At 42.8% G+C, this 23,597-nt stretch overlaps 1 protein-coding gene and 1 long non-coding RNA gene across 2 annotated transcripts; one reads left to right on the top strand and one right to left on the bottom strand.

Moving 5' to 3' along the window:
• Window positions 1-9,805: 9,805 nt before the first annotated feature.
• On the bottom strand, window positions 9,806-18,008 carry LOC122766088. Its single transcript, XR_006360035.1, has 3 exons — window positions 17,967-18,008; window positions 10,891-11,188; window positions 9,806-10,809 (listed from the first exon to the last, which is right to left on the bottom strand). It is a non-coding gene; the product is annotated as an uncharacterized LOC122766088 (long non-coding RNA).
• An 8-nt stretch (window positions 18,009-18,016) lies between these two features.
• On the top strand, window positions 18,017-20,296 carry rps16 (ribosomal protein S16). The gene is made up of 6 exons (XM_044020694.1): window positions 18,017-18,097; window positions 18,187-18,238; window positions 18,770-18,871; window positions 19,514-19,610; window positions 19,717-19,764; window positions 20,110-20,296. The coding sequence occupies exons 2-6, from the start codon at window positions 18,191-18,193 to the stop codon at window positions 20,253-20,255; spliced, it is 441 nt and encodes a 146-aa protein (XP_043876629.1). The 5' UTR covers window positions 18,017-18,097; window positions 18,187-18,190; the 3' UTR covers window positions 20,256-20,296.
• Window positions 20,297-23,597: the final 3,301 nt, after the last annotated feature.

Raw genomic sequence — 23,597 nt, 5'->3', positions numbered from 1 at the left:
CATGCAGGCGAAAAGTGCTTTTTTTTATCATGTGTTATTGTTGGCAGACGCCCATGTGTACACAGCAGGGGGGTGCGGAACTGCCTCCTCGTACGCAAGTCGCCCCCCGTTTTATGTAAAACTGTGGTGTCATTACAGACGATAATGATGTTGTGTTTAAAGACGTAAACGACGCCACTTGTGCTCCATCAGACTGACACCACCCAGCCACTGAATAACACAATCCAAAAATATTTGTACTGAACTGTGACCGTGAGCCATTGTGTTCAAAAACACCCTCGTTTTTTATTCCTCATTCTTCGTGTCACACCGTAGGCAAAAGTTTCGAATAATTTATGTTTGTGAAAACACAGCTAGAGGAGGAGACTCCAGCTGTGGTGCACGGGAAGAAAGAGAGGGTTGAGATCACAAGCGTCATGGGGAAATGACTGCAGTTCTACTGAGTCATCGCTGATGCTCTAACGCCGACAGCGTCAGTGTCAGGAAACTGTGTGCTGCACACTGATATCTGGACGTCTGTTTGACAGAGAGGAATGACCCAAGTAGACCCATGTGACGGGTATGGGGTTGTTGCTGCCCCTTGCAGGTATTTGAAAGGGGCAGGGGCGAAAATGAAAAGGGCAGGCACCACTCGTACTGTAACTGCCCACATTATCACGCAGGTGTACGGGGACATCCTTTCCAGCACTTTCTATCACCGAGATGGATTTTCTCAGGACTCGGACTCAGGAGGAGCTTTTATCCAACACAGCTCCTTAACCTCAACAAGAACTGATCATTTTCGAAACAAGAACTGAGCGTTTTCGAACAAAAATGGAGCGTTTTCAAACAAGAACTGAGCGTTTTTGAACCAAAACAGCACGCTTTCAAACAAGAACTGAGCGTTTTCAAAAAAATGGGCGTTTTCAAAAATTTAGCGTTTTCAAACAAGAAATGAGCATTTTCAAACAAGAACTGAGCGTTTTCAAACAAAAATGGAGCATTTTCAAACAAGAACTGGCGTTTTTCAAACAAAATGGAACAAGAACTTAGCCAAACAAGAACTGGCGTTTAAAAAATGGCGTTTTCAAACAAGAACTGGAAAACTGTTTTCAAACAAAATGGAGCGTTTTAACAAGAACTGAGCGTTTTCAAACAAAATGGAGCGTTTTCGAACAAGAACTTAGCGTTTTCAAACAAGAACTGAGCGTTTAAAAAAAAAATTTAACGTTTTCAAACAACAACTGAGCGTTTTCGAACAAGAACAGAGCATCTTCAAACAAAAATGGAGTGTTTTCAAACAAGAACTGAGTGCACAACAACCGCACCTCTCTTGACTCTGTGTTTCTCAGTGTTGCAAGTGTTTAGATCTCTTGTCGCACCGAGGAAGTGATTTTGTTTATGTCAAGACAGATTGCACTCGTAAAGCGGCTCAGTGGCTGCAGAAAAAAAAAGCCACGTTGGAACGTGACTGAAACTGCAAAGGAAACGTTTCAGGAGTGAATTCTGTGTCTCAAAACACTCGACAGGCCCCCCCCAAAAATACACTGGTCGCAGAACGGATGCGCTGCGTTCTGATCCGCTCAGCTCCGCATATTTACACTGATTGCGTCTCAAGGCTTGCAAGGAATTCTTTCTATGATGTAGTTAAGTGAAACATGAGGATGTGTTGTTCTTTTATTTTCCTTCTTCCTCTCTTGCTCGTACTACATTGTGCTGAATTCAGGCGTCCGCCAGAAATAGAAGTGCTGCATATCCACTCGATGTCAAGACGACGTTCATCACCGGTGTAGTTTAACCTTCAAGGGAGTTTTCCCCTACAGGTGTTTGCATTTTTAACTCTGCAAACGTCGCCTCGTTTGCTTAAAATGAACAATGTCAACAGCACAGTTACATAAGGGGGGGGCTCTCGTCGCTCCAAGGCCATGGAATAACTTGGACGTACAGAAGATCTACAGTCTCCAGTAAAGCTTCCTGTTTGTTCTTCCCTCTGCAGCTGTATTTACCTCAGAGCTGTACAATACATCACCTATTTTGACTCGGTGCAAATAATTGTGTTTGTGGACGTTGGCGCCAGGTCGCTATCGGCATTTTGCGGCGCTTGCGATGATTCAAAATGATGGGATGTGTGCGCAGGACTTCACACACTCGCTGAGACTGTTTGAGTGTCACAAGACAAACGTCCTGTCTTTCGTTACCTTTCGCTCTCTCCTCTGTTTGCTCTTCTTCTTGTTCCTTGAGAGGGTTTAGTGTCTGGGAGCGACTCCCGTGTGTCTACTGGCGCTTTTCCAATATGCAGTTTTAGCACGACTCGGCTCTACTCGACTCAGATCTACTCTGTGTGGGTGTCCAGTGCTATGTGTACATCTTATTAAATGTGAACCAAAGAAGTGCTATTAGAGAACTTCTGCACCTTGATCCAGCCTTGGGTAAATCTGGTCTGTAACCGGGGAGACGTACGATGTCCCTCTGGTGGAAACATCGCAGTTCCAGCGACGCTAAAAACATGTCTTATGCATCAAAAGATAGCAGAAAAGAAAAAGGAAAAAATAAATGCAAAAAAGCTTGAGTCAGTATCGGTGAGGCATTTCAGAGATGGAGAGATTACCTCGCGTCATCCGTCATCATCATCATCATCCAAGTGTCCTTGACCCGAGGATGAGACTCATCATTCAGCTATTTTGTTTTTGCAACCCTGCAGACGGTTACGACTTTAACTGTGAAGCCTTTTTGTAACCTTTATTGTCCGCCATTTATAGACAATGGCGGACAATAAAGGTATTTTAATTGGTGAATAGCTCTGAATATAACTTCTAAACTGGTGTCTACTCATATGTGCCATGATTTGTCGTCAATATTCCTTTTAAATGGGAACATGTCATTTAAAAAATTGACAGTATGTTCTATTGAAGAAGACTTTGAGACCAGGAAAATGTTAAATGACGCCATAAATCAAACGACAAGTCGACTTCCATTCAAACAACCAGGAAATTCGCCCCCTGGTGGCTAATGACCGCTCTCCTACTTCCTAGGCTTCCCTCTACATTTCTAAGTAAGTTTGTCAACCATTGTCTCTCTTCAGTTTCTCTGTATCGTGGTAACAAAAATAGTGACCAGTGTTATCAGTCTTGGCCGGTACTGAAACCCTCCAGCCCCCCAGAGTTCACACCAGTGAGATCAGAGCGGGGAAAATACTTTTTTAATTTTCTACCGCTCGTACAGTAACTGTATCCAGTCCTGTCCAGCGCCGGCGCGTCGGTCAGGAGACGCAGTCGAGCAACACTCACCGAGCGGGGTGACCGCTGATGTGCGGACAACTCGGCTCCACCTGACAGAAGCCAGACGCCCTCTGCTCCCATGATCCCGTGTCACCCAAACCCCCTGCCGTCGGCGCCTGCGACACTGACACACTCATCTCCTTCCACCGACGTGCGGCTCCGGGGCAGCAGACTTATCAAGCGAGATAGAAATAGTCATGCTTTGATGTAATCAGTGGACACGGTTGAGAAATACTCTTCAGACGCTTTCGATTAGTCACTGGTGGAGTAAAAACAGTCCCGGCCCCCGTGGTGTCAGGTGAGAGTTTCTCAGAAGGATTCACCCGTGGAGGAACGGCCCGCCAAGGTGACACCGCGTGTACACCGTGTGCATCCTCCTGGCTCCGTGTTACTGCATGTGAACTATGTGCAGAACGTCCAGTGACACTGTCAGGGCTTCAAGTATTCAGGGGCAGAGTGGAACGAGAGCGCAGACTCTGTTCCAAGGCCCGATCATTTGTCAGGCCGGTGGAGTGGACGGAACAGAAACCTGTTGGCAGGGAAACAGAGCGAGAGGAGAGTCAGATGAGAGACTGGCAGAGGAGACAAAGAAAGTTGTGTCGGCCCACTCTCATCAAGACGAACGAGAACGGTAACCTGATCTGGCAACTGGTCACATATGCTGTGGGCGCTCCTGCAATTGTCTGGGCTCCAGCGCTGAGGCAACCGATATTAGAGCTGCCATGAGTGAAACGCATGTTAGAATGAGTGTTAAATTGCTCTTTTTCCTGACAGCTATCACTGATTTACACTGAGAAAGGGTTGAGAAACTTAGAAAGGACTCGCTTGGTGAGACACAGTTTGTCAATTCACACATAATACGTATGAAGAGTGCAAAAGAACATTTTTTAAATGTTGTTTTTAAGATAGTTTGTAAGATGGATTCCATGAAGTCCAGAAAGAGGGGTTTCTTTCTTCTTGTATATCAACAGTTGGATCATATCTTCATATGTTGATTGAAGCTAATGGAGTGCTAATGGCAGTATTGGATAGACAACCAAGCATGAAAAGTTAGCCACAACACAACATAACTAGTAGCTTCAAATAATAAAAAAAAAATTATATTCTGGACATTTTTATATCAATATTTAACATCTTATCATCTCTATGGGGTAATATTATGTCAGTGTTGCGTCTACAACTTCCTGTGGTAACTAAACAACGCTGATTGATGTTGGCGGAATGCTAAATGCAGCAGTGGACAGGAACGTAGCAAAAAAAGAGTTAGCCACAACACGACATCACTGAGAGAAGCTTTAAAAATAACACTGTCGACATTTTTATATCAACAGTTGATATCATACAATCTCTACAGCGTAATATTATGCCAGTGTTGTGTCTACAACTTCCTGAGGTACCTGAAAACTCAAAATGAACCAACGCTGATTGAAGCTAATGTTATGCTAAACTGAATGCAGCAATGGACAGGAACTTAGCAATAAAGTTAGCCACAGCGTGGTTAACATGATATCATCTCTGCAGGGTAATGAGGTACCTGAAACCTCTAACGAAACAATGTTAATTGAAGCTAATTGAATTCTAATGGCAGCATTGGACAGGAACCTAGCAATAAACTTAGCCACACTTGTGACACCACTGACACTGACAGAAGTCTTAAAACTCAACATTGTCCAAAAAATTCATATCACAGTCAATTAGAAGCCTAATTAACCAATGCTGATTGACGCTAATGGAACGCTTATGGTAGCAATGGGCAGGAGGTTAGCAGGAATTTAGCAGCTTTAACTGACCATTGCAATACATGCTGACTGCAGCATGTTATTATGGCTGCATTTCAAATAAACATCCACTTGTCAAATAATGTGTGCACGAGATAAATAGCCTGTTTCCTCATTCAGAAATCTTAGTGGAAGTACCCTGCACCCAGGTTTTAGGTTTCAGGGTGTACGGCAGGGAGGCTGGTGGAAGGTGGGAGCAGCTAGTGTTCATGAGGTGATCTCCTCCCAGACGACAGCTGAGCTCAAACGCTGGACAGAAATAGGGCAGTCGCTTTCACTTAGCAGGGGCCGTGCTGCCACCGCATCATTTCATTCTGCTCTTTCAATCCCGGGCCATTCTACTGTCATTATGACAAAGGACGTTTAAAGTGTGCTAACTCAATTCAAATGTAGGGTGACAGTGTTATGTCAGATATGTGTATCAGAACGATGCGGACACAGTTAGCTGCCATGTGTGTTTCTTTAAGGCCAGATGAGCAGTGACAGCTTAATAAGACAAGGCTGTTTGAGTGACCTTGTTTCATCGAGAGAAAAAAACACAGGGGGCTAATAATAGGCCAAAATCTGGAGCTGCGGCGAAGCCTGTTAGTGCGAAAAGCTGCAGTGAATCATCCCGTGCAAGCCATGGAAAAAAGCACATCATCAGGTTCGGCCTTGAAAAATGAAACGTGACCGTCCCGGCCAGATGAAAACGAGCATGATTGTGGAGGAGCTGCAGGGAGACAGATTACACGATTACTAATGACCACACGGAGAGAGGTTATTTTTAAGTCTGTCGGGGGAAAATATTGCTGTACTCTTGTCATGCACACTCTGGTCATGGACCCTGTCCTTGTTAATGCAATTACAACGTTGGACACATGGGACAAAACAAATCCCCAGTCCTTGTTCTTTGCAACATGCAGTACTTTCCAAATGCAAAATTAGCAGCGTTGTTCAGATAGGAGTTGCACGTACCCGAGAAAGTTGCAGACACAACATTGACATACTGTTACCCGAATGATATTAACATGAATGAATGCGTTTCCAGTCTTTATACTCCAGTCTCTCCTTTGGCTGACCCTAACTCAGACTGCGTCGTATGGAGTACGGATAGGGTGTAGTCACCTCCAACTTCCAACGGTAGACCTACAACCAATCGGACCAATTATTCGGATTACGTGTTTTTTATTGGAACGCGCCAGGGGAAAAAAAAACCTCCATTTGTGATTGGTTCCCTTTATACGGAAATTCTATAGTCGCGTCCTTGCCAGTTGTGTCTGCAGAGTGAAACCAAATCACTGGAGGACTTGGCTGGGTTCAACCGCGGTAGTTTTCAGCAGCTCCTGAGGGAAATTTCTGGCAAATTGAACATTTTAAAAGCAAAATAAATCATTATATACAGTATATTATTGCTGTTTATGAAAGTAACACAATATAGAATTTGCTCTCGGGTTCCCCCCGCATTTCATCAGCGGTATCGTTTGTTACAACTGTCGGCATGAAGCAAACGATACCGGTGAAGGCTGAAGCAGGATTTCTAATGTATGCGATTGCGTTTCAAACAAATATGATAACATTGTTTTATTCTTCAATATATTAGAAATGAAAACAACAAAAGAACAACAACGCTTTAGCCAGAAACCAGACGTTACATGGTGCCAACGCAGGCCACGCAGACCTGCTCAGGCTTTGACAGATGACATTTACCCAGTTATGAGTTGATGTACTACCAAAATACTCCTGAAGGTTGAAATCATTCATTGTGTCACTGTGACAGAAGCCAAATTACGATGTCCATGAAACTGTTGACAGGTCCTTTGTCAGCGTGTTAAAAGAACAATTAAATAAAACTAATATAGCACAGTGCCGGTCGTTCCTCAAAGTGTTTTCCACGAAAGGTGAACAGGACACTTCCACTGTTTATCTCGTTGATTATTTTAAGGCAGTAGTTCGCCTGTTTAAGAGTTCTCCATTTAGCAGCTGAGACCATCTGCCCTCATGATTTCCATTCACCTTGATAAAAAAGAAGTGTGAGTGGAAAAACAGAGCCACGTTTTAGTCTTTAAGCCTCGGCCCTATCGGGTTTTAATACCGCTTACGTATTGTGAACTGAACTCAACCTCGTGGATGGTCGGGGAGCGATGGCCCGGCGGGCGCATTCTCCTAGTTCAGGGGTCGCAGACCATCCCATTTGTCATGGGCAGTACTTCAAGGCACTTTGTTTCACACAGGGACAGGTTCGTGTTTCAATTAACAGGTGACATAGATCCCATTTCCTCGCAGTCCTCGTCTCCCACGGTCTTGGTAATCCCAAAATCTACAACACGTTACAGTGGATATCTGTTGGCTACAGTCTTTCCCATGAGTAGCATCAATCATCCTCTCTTTATTTCGGCCAGAAGGTAAAGTCTTACTCTAGGAATGTCTTCAAAGATACAGTAGGTATCAGATCTCTAAGGGGTCATTTTGAAACGTACAATATCCATTCTCTAAATTCAAGAAAATGAAGCCCACCACGGGCTTCAGTTACATAAGAGCCGCTTCCAACTGTCCTCTATTATACAGAAATGATGTGCAGTTAAATTCCATCCACACACTTCACAAAAGAAGCCCTCAAGCAGCAGCAGCTTAAAAATAGATAAGTGTTACTTGTGCTACTCTTCCCCCGTACAGTGCCACCCACATATGATTATTACCCTTTATGCAGCCATCTGACTGTATTTTCCGCACAAGCCTCAGCAGCACGGTGTAAAAGCTTGCAGGCAAAAAAAGATACCATGAATTTATTGCTTCACTTCACACCAGGACAATCGGGTCCTGCTCGGCTTTTGGTGGGTGTGAAAAATCTGGGAAGAATCTGTGCTCTTTCAGGGGGTTTGCTGTCTGAGATGGGGCCACCAAGACTTTTTAATTATGTCATTTCACAGAAAATGAAATTATTGTCTGTAAACAGCAGACTGTGAGGACACCAGGGTGAGAAATCCCCCCAACTATGTGTCAAAAATGTGTCCATATTTCCAGAGAAACAGTTGATAAACAATGACGTACATTTGACCAGAGCATTGAAAGAGAAAGTAAAAAAAAAATGAAGCAGTGGTTTTGGTGAAAAGCTCAGTTATGTAATGGTTTACAAAAAGTGATTGGGTCGTCATTTCAACCCTAGCAACAACTAGTTCATTAGGTGGGAAGGAGAAGGGGTCAATATATAGGCCCCACAGGCCCATGAAATCCCTTGAAACATCCCTGTGCTTTTTTTGGCTCGATGTGATGACTGATTTTGAAATGTTGTTTTCCCGGGTTCTCCCTGATGTTGTTAAATCAGAGATAACTTGGGTAAAGTCACAATCAGAAGAGCGTGACCAGAAACGTAAATGAAGCGTGCACTGGAGAAGGTTCCAAGCAACGCGACGCGCTGAGCCCGCATGGTGTCTGTGGAAACATTCGATTGCCGTGACCTGCTGCCACGTTGGCTTCAGCTGCGTTATCTGCTCGACAGAGGCCCCACAGCAAGGTGTGGCTGTGTCGCAGCAGACAGGGTGAAGACTGACGCTGTTCATCAAACGTCGTATCTGTCAACAGCCACGGAAACACTCTAACCTGAAATGGAGAGGATGATTGAGGGGGTGGGGGCAAGAGTATGGGAGTTCAGGAGTCTTCATAAACCGCCTCAAAACACCCGGAACTTGACCTTCCTTTCTCCCGAGCCTCCAAATGTAAACACGATAGGACATTATTCACCTGCCTGATGAGATCTGTATATTCCAGTGTAGTCCTTTTTCATCTCTGGTGCACAGGAAACATGCCAAAAATGTTCATAGGTTATAGCTTGTGGCGCCTCAAAGGTAGATCTATATTCTGCCTCATGTTCGTACTCCTAAGGAACGGCAATAACCCTAAGCCACAGCCTGAACCCTTAAGAATTTCAGATTTAACGAAATGTGCTTAAGAGAGGATTGATAGCACTGAGCCAGCAGCCAGTTAGCTTAGCATGAAGGCTGAATCCATTTTAGGGGGAAAAGTAAATGTTACAGTTTAGAATGATCTTAGCTACTAATAGTTGCTACACATTTAAGTTAATTGGTTGTGTAGTTGCAGTGTTATGGGTGCAATGTTAAATTGCTGTTTTTTTAAGCTAGTCAGGCTGGCAAAAATTAACATGTTATATAAATAGTAGCTTTATGAGCTAATGTTTTAATACTAACCCGAGCTGTGTTAACCAGTTGCTAACATATTTAAACGCTAAATGCTTTAAAAAGCATCACTTTGTGAAAATGGAGATGACAGAATTAACAATAACAAGTCTGTGGTGCTAGTTGTACAGTTGCAGTTTTGTGAAAGGTAATTTTTTTAGGCTAACATTAGCAATGTTTATCAGCTGTTTATCAGCTCCACCCTCATCTTTGTTTTGTTTTTGTACAATCATGACGTGTTATCAACCATCTAACTCTTTATATAGCGTCACTTAAAATATTTGGACTGGTAAAGATGACAAATTGGCGTTGCTAATAATGGATAGGTGGTGTTTGTAGGCTAACATTCGCAGTGATTATCTGTTTATCAGCTCCGCCAGCAATTCTTTTTCGTACAAACGTGTCATCAATCATCTAACACAAGATCTAGACTGGAAAATAAGATAACAGCAAGTGGATGATGCTATGATTTCAAAGTCCTGCTTTGTAATAAAGCTGGCGATGCGGGTGCAATAAAACTAGTCTCTTCACTGTAGCAGCCCAAGAAAAAAAAAAGAAGAATTCCAGTTCTACAGACAGATAAACACAAACACACATGACATGAAAAGCGGTCAGGAAGTGTAACCCAAGATAAACAATCCGATTTATTTTGAAAGCTTTCCTGACATCATCATAACAACCTCCAGTGGCGGGCTGGCACTAAAAATAGCAAAGACGTCAAAGCGCTGGTACATATATGTCCATAAAGTGTGTCTGCGTTGCATTCCCCAGATGCTCTATAGACTGAAAACCCGGTGAGGAGCTCAACCACTCACACGCCTGGAGCTCACCTGGGGGTTAAAGAAGGCATTTCGGCCTCACATGCATTGTGTACACAAAGCGGTTCTTGACCCCCATCGCGTACTCGGTCGCGATGGAAAATTTTTTAGTGGAGCCTGGTGAAACCGAAAGGCCAGCAGCTGTGCGAGGAGACATCCGCTATTTATTATGTTTGTGACATACAGATTGGTCATCGCTGCGGCGGCTGTAGCAGGTCCACCTGACGCGTTTGAAAAGCAGCGAAACAAAATGGTTTCACTGTTGCCCCAGCACGACTTTCAAAACACCACTTCTGCATCTCTTGCTGTCGCTGTGATGTTGCGTTTGTATTCATTTCTGCTTTTGCTAAAGGGAACTTTGCCACAGTTCTGCAATTGTTTGTGACAAAAATTTAAAAAGTATTCACTTTGAACTGTAACTTAATATAACCACGCAGAATGAACCCAATCTGGATTTCCTTTTTTGTAATATATAAAAAAAGCCTTTTCAGCTTCTGGAAGATTTATTTCAGCTCAATGAAGTCATCTGTGTCGTGTGTTGCTCTGATGTGCATGATGAGTTTGGCTAAAGCCTGGCTCTGCTCCTGCTGCTGCTGGGCTTCTCCACTGCTGTTGAGGCAGTAAAAGAAAAAACATAAATGGGGGGCGCGAGGGAGAAGGAAAGAGTCCACGACATCATCTCTCCAGGCCTTTTAAGGAGCTCTCCAGCGAAGCGCTGAGGAGCGCTGGCCCACTTTCCCATCGCAGCTTCCCATGCAGCCTTGTCTCTTCTCCCCCTGGGATCCTGGAACAAAGAGCAGCTGAGCACAGACTCACAGACACACCAGGAAACACAATATGGAACTGAAATACTTCAAAAACATACCATGAAAATACTCCAGATACACAGACGAAAGACGGACAAATTGCTGAAAACACAAGACACCGGCGTGATTAGTCATGTGTGCAAATAGAGGTATAGACCACATGTAGTAACATGTACTCGCCCTGTTGTCAAGGTCACACTTCATCATCTCTTGGACACTTTAATAAGTGTGCAAGAAAAGCAGCGTGCGGGAGAGGGAGACAGGAGGGGACGCTCGTTGCCGGTAGTGGTAATATTCATCATTGTGTTTCCAGATGTTGTCAAGGGCCAAAGCAGGCAAGAGATGAAACTGTGAACACTGGAGAGGGAAGGAGAGAGAAAAAGAGGGAAATCTATCTATTAATGCAAGAAACGTCTGCCTGACTGACTGCTAATCGCATACACGTCCAAACAGTTTGCTGAACAGGCTTCAAAGCAAGCTCTCGATCTATCTTCGTTCCTACCCTCAGCTACTGTCATGAGCAAGGGGTCATCTCTGAAGAAACGAGATCGTGGGTTCAAGCGGTCAAAATGGGTTTTCTCAAGAGGGTGGCTGGGTCTCCCTAAGAGACAGGGTGAGACGCTCAGTCAGAAGCTGAGTGGTTCGGGCATCTGGTAAGGATGCCACCAGGGCGCCCCCCTAGGGAGGAGTTCCTGGCACGTCCAACTGGAAGGAGACCTTGGATAAGACCAAGGAATAAGTGGAGGGATCTCCTCACTGTCCTGGGAGTGCCTGGGGATCGCCCAGTCAGAGTAGGACGTCTGGGGCTCTCTGCTTGAGCTGCTGACCCAATCTCAAATAAACGGTTGATGATGGATGGGTGGCTTCAAATCACAGGTGCCTTACTCAGGGCATCAGTGTGTGCAGTGAAAACTTTAGCTGTGTTGCCACATGGTTTGGTACAGTACAGTAGTTTTTATGTGTGTTGCCATTAGGAATTCCATTAGGCAGCCTTCCATTGAGGTACCAGAGTCAGAGGGTATGGTTAGGGTCTTGCTCCGCTCATGAAAGTCAGCTGATTGGGCGACAGAAAAACGCTACGAGTCGAGGCAAACGCCCGCAGTCTATTCTCATACAAAGCTTGATGTCTTGTCCAGACAAACAGCCACATCCAGAGCCGCTGGATGTCCTCCATTGTTGTTCTTTGTGTCACGTTAGATGTTGATGTTCGCTGTCATCACACCGGTACCGCGTGATGTCACACTGCGCGGCCATCGGACACAGCCCACACCCCGCCTACCAAGGAAAGGCACTGTTCTCAGTTGAACGCAAGCCTGACCCAAGGCTTTATCATTCCAAACCGTACCATACTGTACCATGATGGAAACGGGGCATCAGAAAGCGCAGACCGTCTGCAAGGCTTCAACACTTTGTAACCTGCGTTTTTTTGATCCACTGGATCCAGAAGACTCTCTGGATTACCTGCTTATAGCTATGACCATTTACATAAATGTTAAATTTGAATAGCAACCAAAGCCATAATCTCAATCAGATCTGTATGAAACGTGGTCTGATGGTAGAGGGGATTTCTTTTTGTGATGTCATCATTGGGTAGATCCATACCTAAATTTAATGCAACATACTTGACAAGCCTTCAAAACCTGCAGACAGGAAGTTGCTAAACCCACGCCAATGAAAACATAAACGTTTGGTTTTATCACTGCTAGTGTCAGCCAGACATTATAGTCTCCCACCACCCCCCCCCCACTGCCTCATACATGAACTCTAACCAGAGTAAACCCACACACTCACACATACACAGTCATACAGAGAGGAGAGAGATGGAGGCGAATGAGTAGTGAGGAGACCAAGTGTAAGATGGAGGAAGGAGAGTGATGTAGCAGATTGTGTGGGCGAGCTGAGTGTGAGTGAGCGAGATTTAACAGTGTGTGTGTGTGTGTGTGTGTGTCAGTGCAGAGAAAAAAGCAAGTGAAAGGTGGTTATGTTTGGCAGGTTTTGGCCGTGCTCGACTGCCACATCAGCTCCATGAGATCAGCTCCTCTAATAAACACAGCTTCAACACATAACGAGGCTCTTTGACTCACATGAAATGCTTTTCGTTTTCCTGAACAAACATTGATATTTATACAAAAACCAAGAGAAGCCAAGTAGACTCATTACTGGACCAGCCCAAGACCCTGGACACCAGCAGGGGCATAAGGAACCTTCTTAGTTGTAGAATACACCTTTTGGCACTGCTTGGACATTGGGTCATTAGATGTTTTGGGTCTTTAATTCCCCAACTTTTGGCGCGTTAACCCACGGATGCCCTCGTCTGGATCCATAGGCACTGGGAGGGCCTCCAGGATGTTTTTTGTTCACTTCCACACCACACTCCACACAGAAAATCACAGGGATCTCAGAGCACACAGGCTTACTCATGTTGCATCCCCATAGCAACAAGGTTTTTGATACATTTCAACAATATATATAGACATATCTGACACATTTTTTGTGCTTCAGAACCATGGAAAGTGCAGTAAATGACACAATCTCCAGGCTGTTTGGTTACAGCGCTACTATTCTGGGAATGCAGTGGATTCTGGGAGGAGATCTAGACGACATGTCCGCTGCGTGCCTGAGCCCACTCCACTCTGCATTATCCCGTGGCCTCAACTCGAAGCCCAGATGAAAGTTGACAGAGAACGGGACAGCTGCGAGGCCCATTGCTATGTGGTAAATGCGTGCTGAAATAGCCAAATTAATGGAAGGGGCTCAAGTCCAGACCCGGGGTTCAATACCGGGCTACATTTTAGTGCTTTGAGCTGTCATCCAGTCAGGCAGACATCAATATTTACCGCTGCCATGACACAGCAATGGGCACAAAGTAAGAGGGAGCAGTGGCAGCCATTTAGGCACCTCTGATTTCTGGGGATTAAGGGGAATTTTGAAGTATTGTTGTTTCTCAGTAAGAGCTGTGAACTTAGCCGAAATAATAGGCGATATATTCACCACAGCATGATTTGTGTTAACTGTGGATCAAGCACTTTTACTGCAATTCACTGAGTTTGCTATCATCTATCTATAAATGCAGTCTGTCTGTCCATGTGCCCGTGCAATGGGGCGCTTCACAGGCTTCAAACTTGGCAGGCGACTTACTCAGGGCACCGCTGTGTGCAGTGCCGACTTTGACGTTGTTTGTTTGAGAAAATCAAAATATGTCAGCAGAAATGCGACAGATATGTCGCCAAAGGAGCCAATCCTTTCTTACTCCATCTCACACCTTAACCAGAATTAATCCCCTGGGAAGGACTGCTTAGGCCGCTTAGGTTTTCTGTATTTGATGTGTAATTTAATGTATTTTATGGGCTTCATGTGACCGTTCAAACACACCAACAAGTACAAATACGAAAAAAGCGAGTGACCGGGTATAGGTGCTGTACTAGAAAAGGGTAATACAATATCACACATTGAAAATAAATGACTTTAATGTCTACAAAAATGACCAATAGCAACTATGTGTTCAATGGGCTCCCAAAAAAGCGGAATTCACAAATCATCAAATAAATAGCATAAATGTTCCACAAAGATATCACTGTATAGCTCAAATGCCTCTTGTACTAATATGACTTAAAAAAGTATTATTGAAATACTGTAAAATATTTTCCTGCGAAATTCTCACAGGTATTTCAGGGGACAATGTTCAGATAGAACCGGCCATTTATGGACGGACACAGAAGGATATAAAAGGTAAGATCATATTTCCCTTGACTTGCAGAATCACTGCCGCTTCTCGGCAAAGACACTTTTCTGCCTCGTGAACTCTAAAGAGTTTTCCCTTGTTGCCGCGGCGACCGCTTCTGTATACCTCCACACAACCTCCTGCGCCTCGGCCTCTCCCCCTCCCACTTTTTTTAGTGGATCTTCTCCCTCGGCTCAGGGAAACCTCAATTACCGGCAACACTTTTTCAAACCACCGCAGAGCCTATTATGGGCAAATGAGGCGCTGCGGCCCGGCCGCGAGCAGCATCTCCTCCGCTGTAAATCTGAGAGCGTTGTCTCATGCTCAGGCTGCTGTGACAAGACAAGGTCAAAGGGTCACTCCTCCAGGTGATGTGTTTCCATACGGCTGTGGAGAGGAACTGCACATATATGGCGAGGTCTTTATTTATTGCCATCCCTTCTCCTGGATGACTCTCCTCCTCCTCCTCCTTCTGCGGCTCTTCTCAAACCCCAAAGCTCCATGTTTGTTTGTTTTTTGGATCTTCTGAGGAGGACATTATGATTTAATCTAACATAAGTAAACAGAATAACTTCTAATGTTACCGTGGGAGGTTCTCAGCGATTGGTAGTATTCGCGAAATACCTTCCCCGGAACGTAGTAACGCGAGAGTGTTTGACTTCAAATGGTGGAGCGGTCTGCACATTGTAAGGTGAACTTGACAGTCTGAAAGTCAGCAGCACAAAGGGATTTGTGTCCTTTACTGGGCCGCAGAACAGAGCAGGAAATCTGGGACGATTCGGCAGCCTTAACGTGTTTCCTATGCAGACGTTGACGGGTGGCGGGGGGGCTCCAGTGACCCATAACACAAACATGGGTTTATCAGGACGCTTATCATCCAGCTTGGGGTCTCCACACAGTGCTTCCTCTGTCTGCCTGACTCACTCTCCGTCTCCAGTCCTGGGAATGTACTGTATCTGTTGGCGAATGAACTCCTGAAGTGAAAGTGAAGCCAAGGCTGAAAGAGAGTGTTCCTTAAGAGACTGGAGACTCCTTTTGACACTATACTGTATAGATACACTCTATACGGTATGTGACATATATCTTTATTTACTTTACTACACGAGTTCTTTCTGCTCTGGATTTACTTTAAAGCAGAGGCCAACTATCGACTTATTTTGCATCATAAATATTTCATTTTTTATTGTGAACTACATATACACTGTTCTGTATCAAAACCAACACTTTTATTTTGAAATAATGTGAAATATAATCACAAATGACGTTCTTGCTATATCATGGTGGAATATCATGGTATCGTTTTAAGCTCATGTTGCCAAAAAGTGGCCAGAAATGATACACATTACATACATTACATGATATATAGATGTATCTTTGCTCTGCGGGTCCTCGTAGCATTTGCTATCAGTTTGCTTATACAGTCGCTTCGCTTGCTTTGCTGCCCTCAAGGGGCCAACAATTTTATTATTAATGCCACTAAATAAATTGAAAATAAATCTTATAAGCGTTTGCCGTACATGGTAGAACATGTTTGAATGAATGTCAACCAAGTTCCATGACACATGCGTTCTTATAGCATTGCTATCAGTTTGCTAACAATTTCCCATAGCTTGTTTTGCTGCCCTCACGTGGCCAAAAATCAAATCAATTTAATAAAGTAGCAAATAAATCTCAATTGTAAATGTTTATAGGCCTGTACTGTACATGGAAGAACATGTTTGAATGTCAAGCATAAAACCTGTAAATCTATACTCTGAACATAGATAAATGTCTGCGTTTGCCTGCTCAGAAATTAATTTTCCTTTAACAAAGGGTTTCAGTCATTAGCAGGCGGCCTTGAGGGCCAGTCCTCTTTTCCCCCAGTGACAATAAAGGAAGCCAGTTCACCCGTGACCGACACTATAAACACCCTTCCAGCTGCAGTAAATGTCAGGCATAGGTAGGCACTGCACACTGCACATGACTCACATCGCTGTATACAGATTCCCAAAGACGCTGTTTGTCTTCAGTCCTTCTCTGACCCAGGAATAGTTCCGTCCGTCCCTTCCCCTCCTTTAAGGGTAAGGCTGTGTGTTTCAGTGCTTTCAACACTTTCCTCTCATCCCCCGCCGTGTTCACACCGCAGGATGTGAGTACTTGAGAGTCCTGACAAGTGTCACCCTCTCAAGGCTCTGGTGAAGTGAAGGCGCCTGGTACAATTATTCACCCTCGCGTCAATCCAGTTCAGTCAATCGCCCACAAACACCACATTTGTTTTTCTCCATGGTGAATCAAGAGAGAGAGCAGAGAGAGGACATTTGATTCTCCTCCTCTCACAAAAACTGCAGTGTCTCCCAGTTTGATCAACATCTGTCCAACATTGTGGTCACATCAAAAGACCGTCTCTTGTGTACGACTATGGTTTGATTCTTTCAGAGTCTGAAAAAAGTTCCCCACATCCTTTTTTCCCATGTCATGTCCCATTCCAACACCCTGACCCTCGGCCTCTCAGCCCCCCCAACCCCGAGCACTGCTGAACCATGTGATCTCCTCGGTTTGGACTCGCCACAAACCTTAAGAGGATGAGGCTCGATCAAATCAAACCAAGCTGCTGTGAGTTTGTGCCGTTTGATCCAGGATGTCAGTCGTTAATGTCGGGGGAAATTATGATTCTCTGCACAGATCTCTGCCAGACACCGCCATGCTCTCAGCTGAGATGAGATGGCTCAGATGATGTCATAACTTAAAGGCATGTTATTCGTCTTTATGAACACTAGAGGACACTGTTGCTCATTTGACTGCATGAGGGGGAAAGAATTCAATACATGTTTTCATGATTCATATAAGTATTATAAGATCATTATAGCATATTATCACAATCCTGATCTTACATAACAACAAGGAAAGAGCAGGTTTAACTATGTAAGTAAAGCAAAACTTGCAACAAATATTAAAATCCCATTGATTTAGTCAATGTGGTGATTCTGTGGCAAATTTCACATGAACACATCTCCCCAGAATTGTTTTATTTTACATCATTTTCTTATTCTGTGTACTTTTATGCATTTATCTTTTGTATTTTTTAGCTTGTTTACATTGTTGAAATTGGAGTACTTGTTCTGTACTTGCTCAATTATTTTTCAATGAAGTTGAAGAAAAGAAAAAAAAACTGCCTACATCAAGCTCAGTTTAATATAAATGCCCCAGGAACCCGGAGCCATTGAGCTCAAATAGGCTTATATACACGAATACTTAATATATAGGAACGGGTGTATAATACGTTTGACTTTCTAAATACTACGTATTAATTTATAAAAATCGCCAGAATGATTTGAAATACGATTTAAAAAGTATTTAATCTGCACATTTGCGCTCAAACCGCTGTAATGTATCTATTCTTTATATATTGTTTAATATAGAAATAGTAAATATTACCTCTTGGTGTAAAATGGAGCAACTGTCGTAAACGTTGCCGTCAAGTCGGGCTGAAGTGTCGCGCGACAGCCCCTGATGTTCGTCGCGTGAAACCCCGTCGGTCTCTCCGTACGGCTCCCAAGCTGAAGACGGTATGTTCTTCAGCCCGATCCAATAAAACAGTTAAAATACACTTTAATCGCGGGTTTCTCGTGTAACCGTGTCTCTTTGTGTGTTCTAGAAACATGCCAGCTAAAGGTCCTCTGCAATCTGTCCAGGTGTTTGGACGTAAAGTAAGTAAAATTAGATGAGTTATTCCACGTGCGGTGTTGTGGCCACTCTGTCCAGCTAGCGCACGCTAGCTATAGTGGCTAACACTTACCTCCGGTGTGTCGTTGTTTCACACAAAACTGCCCTTTTTATGTAACCGTGTGTATTTAGAAGACCCATAAACCGGTTTTGATCATCTCCGTTGCTGTTATATGTAGTTGTAACGCTCCATTACATTTGTTGTTGGTGTCATCTAACGTAGCTTAGCCTAGCTGGCTAGCCCGGTTGCTAGCAATGTATTAGTTTCTGATAGCCGGGAGTGACAGTGTGCATGTTAGCTCTCACCTGTTATCGTTAAAGTACTTGCATTTATTTTTCATTGTCGTATCCAGTGTAATTAGAACAATTGTAATGGTCTACGAAGTTGTTAGATGTTTGAGTTCTGATAAATCAGCATGATGTTACCGTGATGCCAGTGTCCCTCCCATGACATGTGCAATAAAACTAGATTGTGTTCAGATTTAAATGTTAAGAGTTTGGTATTTCTCTCGTAGAAAACCGCCACAGCAGTTGCTCACTGCAAGAGGGGTAATGGCCTGATCAAGGTGAACGGCAGACCTCTGGAGATGATCGAGCCTGCCACTCTCCAGTACAAGGTGAGTCCATGAGACAGTTTAACATCATGGAGGACATAATCAGTGGATAATGAGATGAGGATGTTTGAAATGATCTTGTTCATTGGGAAAAGCTAGTATTGTGTGCTCTGTGTTCATCATAAAGTTTGCAATTGAATTTGGAAAAATTCATCTTTTTTGTGGTTACCACATGATGTCGCCAGAGATATTTGCGATATCTAATGTAGGAGTGACTGTTTTTTTTATTAATGGCAAAGTTTTTGGTTCTGGTGCATGTTTGTATTCTCAAGCTATGTCTGATTACTGTACGATATGAACTTCGTCATGTGTTATAACTCTAAAATTAGTTATTTTAATAATGATGTTGACACTGTTGTTGGTGTGACAAAGCAGTGATTTTTTTATATATATCTTAATTGATTTCCAAAGATTTTTATATAATTTGCACAATATATAGAAAAATAATAAAATGAAGTAATATCATTTTAAGTTGCATTGTATTACATTGTCCCATTATAAGGTGTGTTTCATTGCAGATGATGTCAGAGGTCTATTTTTATAGCAATGTCTCTAATTCAACCCAATTGCTTATTTTCAATAGTGCTTTTTTTTTTCATGTTCTGCAAGATAATCTTCATAATAATGTTTTACTTTCTGTTTTAGCTTCTGGAGCCCGTGCTGTTGCTGGGTAAGGAGCGTTTTGCTGGAGTTGACATCAGAGTCAGAGTGAAGGGCGGTGGACATGTCGCACAGATCTATGGTAAGCAAATCTGCGGTTCCTCAAAGTAGTTTTTTCTTTTGCATCTACAATCAGAATATGTGTGATTTTTGGATTCTTCCACTCACCGTAAATATTTGTCTTGCAGCGATCCGTCAGGCCATCTCCAAGTCCCTGGTCGCCTACTACCAGAAATGTAAGTCTTAGTTTTTGAACTCCTGAAGACAATGAAGACAGTTCTCTTATATTAACCTGGTGCATCATTAAAATGTTTACATAAAAAATTGACCCCATGGTCAATATGACTTCCCTATTCCACAGTATGTTGTAGATGATAATTCAAACTCGATAAAATATGAATATATGCTGCATCTGCTTGACGACGACCTGGAATCACTGACAACCTTCACATTATTCTCATGATGCTTTACTCTTTTGCTGCTCATAATCCACAATTGGGAGGAGCTTGGCGTTGTGTTAATATTCAGCCGAAAAGTATTCAAACTTGCGGAGAATAACCGGTGTCTTCGTCTCGTGTCAGATGTGGACGAGTCCTCCAAGAAGGAGATCAAGGATATCCTGATCCAATACGACAGGACCCTGCTGGTCGCCGACCCACGTCGCTGCGAGTCCAAGAAGTTCGGTGGACCTGGAGCCCGTGCCCGCTACCAGAAGTCCTACCGTTAATCGCCCTGTACATTTTCTTAATAAATTGGAGGAACGAACAATGTCATTTGTCATTTTTGATTTGTTAATAACCTCTTACCGTGTGGATTCAACACGTGCAGCGCACATTTTCTTGCTCGCACAACATGTTTTCAAAACATGGGTGTTATTAATTCTTTGATCCTTGTCTTTTAGATTGAATTATAATACTGTTTTTTCTTTTTTTGTTATTGGGAATTATTTCTGCTTGGTTTGAGCAATTCAGTTAAATTAGGCCAAGGTGGCTGAGCCCATAGTGAATTGACAAATATAGAAATGGGCACAACTGACAAAATGCAGTCTTCCTGAATTATATCTCCTACAGTATGCTAATGTGTACTTTGGAAAGTAATTCCTTAATTTCAATTCTTGTACTTCTATTGTCTAAAACTTGTGTGTTCTTAGTTTTGTTTTTAATACAAAAAAACAGGGTTTCTCAGTCCTTATAGAAGCATCGATGCTCCAACACATCTGATTCAAATGAGTTATTAGGCTTCTCTGGCTGAAGAGCTGACTATTTGAATCAGGTGTGTTGAAACAGTGGAAACATGTTAAATGTACAGGGTAGAGAAACGTAATGGTACTGACTTAAATGGTACTTTTTTTACTTCTAACAAAAGTACAGGTGTTCCACATTTGTGCCTGCTAAAGCTCATAGTGGAACAGCTGTGATGATAACATTAGGACCGTGAAGTCATCATTAATGCATCATTTACACTTTATTATCCAAATCTTTACTACAGTGTCATGTTTCATTATAATCTGTTAAAAACATGCATTGTTGCACGTTTTGACCTGCGTCCAATCATGAGTCATTGCCACAGTGCACCAGCAGAGGGAGCCACACACCTGTATGAAACATTCCTTCACTAGCAGCCATTAGAGAATGTGCCTCACTGGCTCGCTGCCATTTCACTCTCATGGTACTATGGATCAACAAGTACATGATTAACGATTACACCATGTTACAGTAAATCACTCTTGTCACTTTCGTGTGCCTAAGTGCCTCAGAGCAAGGCGCATAAATGCACTCGTTTGCTTGAAATACCCCTGCAAACATAAAGAACCAAGTAAATGTTGATTATTGTTGCTTGTGTTGGTCGTTAGTGAGTTTCATTGCTTTGTTGATGGTTTGTTTTTGACGTCCTCTCGCTCCGGTCTGTGACTTAATTGAAATGTTTTCTCAATTAATTTCATTTTATCAATTCTTATTGCAAATGAATTCTAATTGCTGTGGATTTAGTTTCTCCCTGTTGTATATTAAGATAAATTGAATAGGTAATCATTTTGGTTTTGGACTCCTCCGACTATGTTTCGATGATGCCACTTAGCATGATCCTATTTCCTTGTCTGGATGGAGCTAAAGCTAGCTGCCTACTCATTGTTTTTACTCTGTATGCTATGCTAACAGCTCCAAATACATATAAAATATATATTCCAATTATTTTGGATTCTTGGTCACACAGTAATTTGATTGCTTGTGCATATGCTAATAGCTCGCTGTTGTCTGCCTGTGTTTTCATGCTGTCGGCAAAAGTATCTCAGGGCTAGTCGTTGTTAGCAACACTTGTTGATAAAAATGCTCTGCGGCTGCACTTAACATTTACAATTTATTTACACGTGTTTCCAACGAGTCGAAGGAAGGGTGTGGTACTGTATGGTATACATGTTTTTTTTGTGTGTCCATAAGGAATAGAACCAAAATAATCAACCCCAATCGTACCATAATGGTACGGTTCGGTCCGAAAGAAGCTAGACTGGCTTTACTGCGAAACACGGCTTTAAAAACACTCTTGGGTAAAGTCCCGACTGTCAAATCTGTCCAGCGTCATCATCTTAAATCAAACTGAGTCTGTTTTTCCTGGTTCCTGTGCTGATGCACAAACACATTACTCCACAGGAGCGTAATGAGGTTAGCTGAGTTGAGCTGAGGCCCAGATGTTGTTGGCCTCTCCGCGGGCAGCCAGCAGCAGCAGCAGCAGCCGTCGTTCCCGCTTGGTGAGCTCCTGAGAGGTGGCGTGGATTTTCGGGGGCCCGTTTACAGCTCTCCAATAATCAACCCAGCGGGGAAGCGCCCACCCCCCCCCGCTACTACTGTTGTTTACTGCTGTTTATTTTCTGCCCCTGCCTCTGCTGCCTCACCTCTGACTGCCGTAATGCTGCACCGGCGACACTCTGTGGCTGTGGAAATGACTTTTGTTTTTCCTGCAGCGGGGACAGGAGGAGAGAAAATAGCTTTTCCTGGTGATTTCTGTCATAACAGAAGTAATCTCGGGCTCTTGTTTACTCCAAAAATAATGTGAATATCATGGTGCAGGTCAGGAAAATGAAGTCAAAGGTGTACAGCTCTTTGTTTATTCAGTAAATGAGGTTACTCAAGTTAACTCTTTGTTCAGTTTCTTAGAAGAGTTTATATATGGAACAAATAAAGCCTCATTAGGCGTTAATTGATGTTTTAATCACGGTGTTTAATGTTGTGGAAAATCCTTCTGACTGGTGTTTATTCAGTGTGACGCCGTGTCCTTTGTTTGTGAAGTGGACCCCTGCGACTGACCACATGACCTCTGACCTTACACCAAAGGCCTACAGTGCCATTTATCAGCCATTTATCAATATTTAAAAACAGTACTCATAGGAGACAAAAGTCAAAATGAACTAAATTGATGCCCAAGAAGACTTATTACCTATTAACCTATTGTTATCCTTTATTAAGGACCCTTTACCCCATCATTGACCTTAGTTAATGACCTTTTATTACCATTTATGAATGACTTATTGACATCCTATCAACTTTGGTTCACAAATTTTAATCTTTTATTTACCTGACATATTAACATGTTATTACCTTATATTAACGTCATTACCTTTTAATACATTATTAAAATGTAATAACATGTTAATCTTCATTAACCTGACTTATCATATCATATTATCATATTATTACCTTTTCATGTTTATCTACTACCCTATATGAATAACCTTTAATTAATGACTAATTAACTCGTTATTACCTCCATTACTAACTCATTAACAGCTATTTATGTACATAACTTATTGTTTTTCAATTCACTTTTATTAGTTGCTCACAAATGCACAACATTACTTAATGGTTTATTAGCCATTATTAAAGATGTTACTTAACACTTATAAACATTTATTAAGGGCATCTTGTAGGAAAGTATCAAGAAGAGTTTTTATTCTGTCTGTTATTTATTCTTCTGCTGTAAATTTGACTCGGTGCACAAAGGTGGCAGAATTATATTTGCACATGTCTTGCAGTTATTTTTTTTTTGGATAATAAATTCCTGCACACACACACACACA

The sequence above is a fragment of the Solea senegalensis genome, linkage group LG3, assembly GCF_019176455.1.
Source record: "Solea senegalensis isolate Sse05_10M linkage group LG3, IFAPA_SoseM_1, whole genome shotgun sequence".
Classification (NCBI taxonomy): domain Eukaryota; kingdom Metazoa; phylum Chordata; class Actinopteri; order Pleuronectiformes; family Soleidae; genus Solea; species Solea senegalensis.
The sequence above is the reverse complement of the archived record's forward strand: the minus strand, read 5'-3'. Positions and strand labels throughout refer to the sequence as shown.

Bases quoted from the DNA above. Each gene is read 5' to 3' on its own strand.
- rps16 (XM_044020694.1), top strand. From the start codon at position 18,191: ATGCCAGCTAAAGGTCCTCTGCAATCTGTCCAGGTGTTTGGACGTAAA. The intron at 18,872-19,513 runs GTGAGTCCATGA...TTTCTGTTTTAG, and splicing joins CTGCCACTCTCCAGTACAAG to CTTCTGGAGCCCGTGCTGTT. The intron at 19,765-20,109 runs GTAAGTCTTAGT...GTCTCGTGTCAG, and splicing joins GGTCGCCTACTACCAGAAAT to ATGTGGACGAGTCCTCCAAG.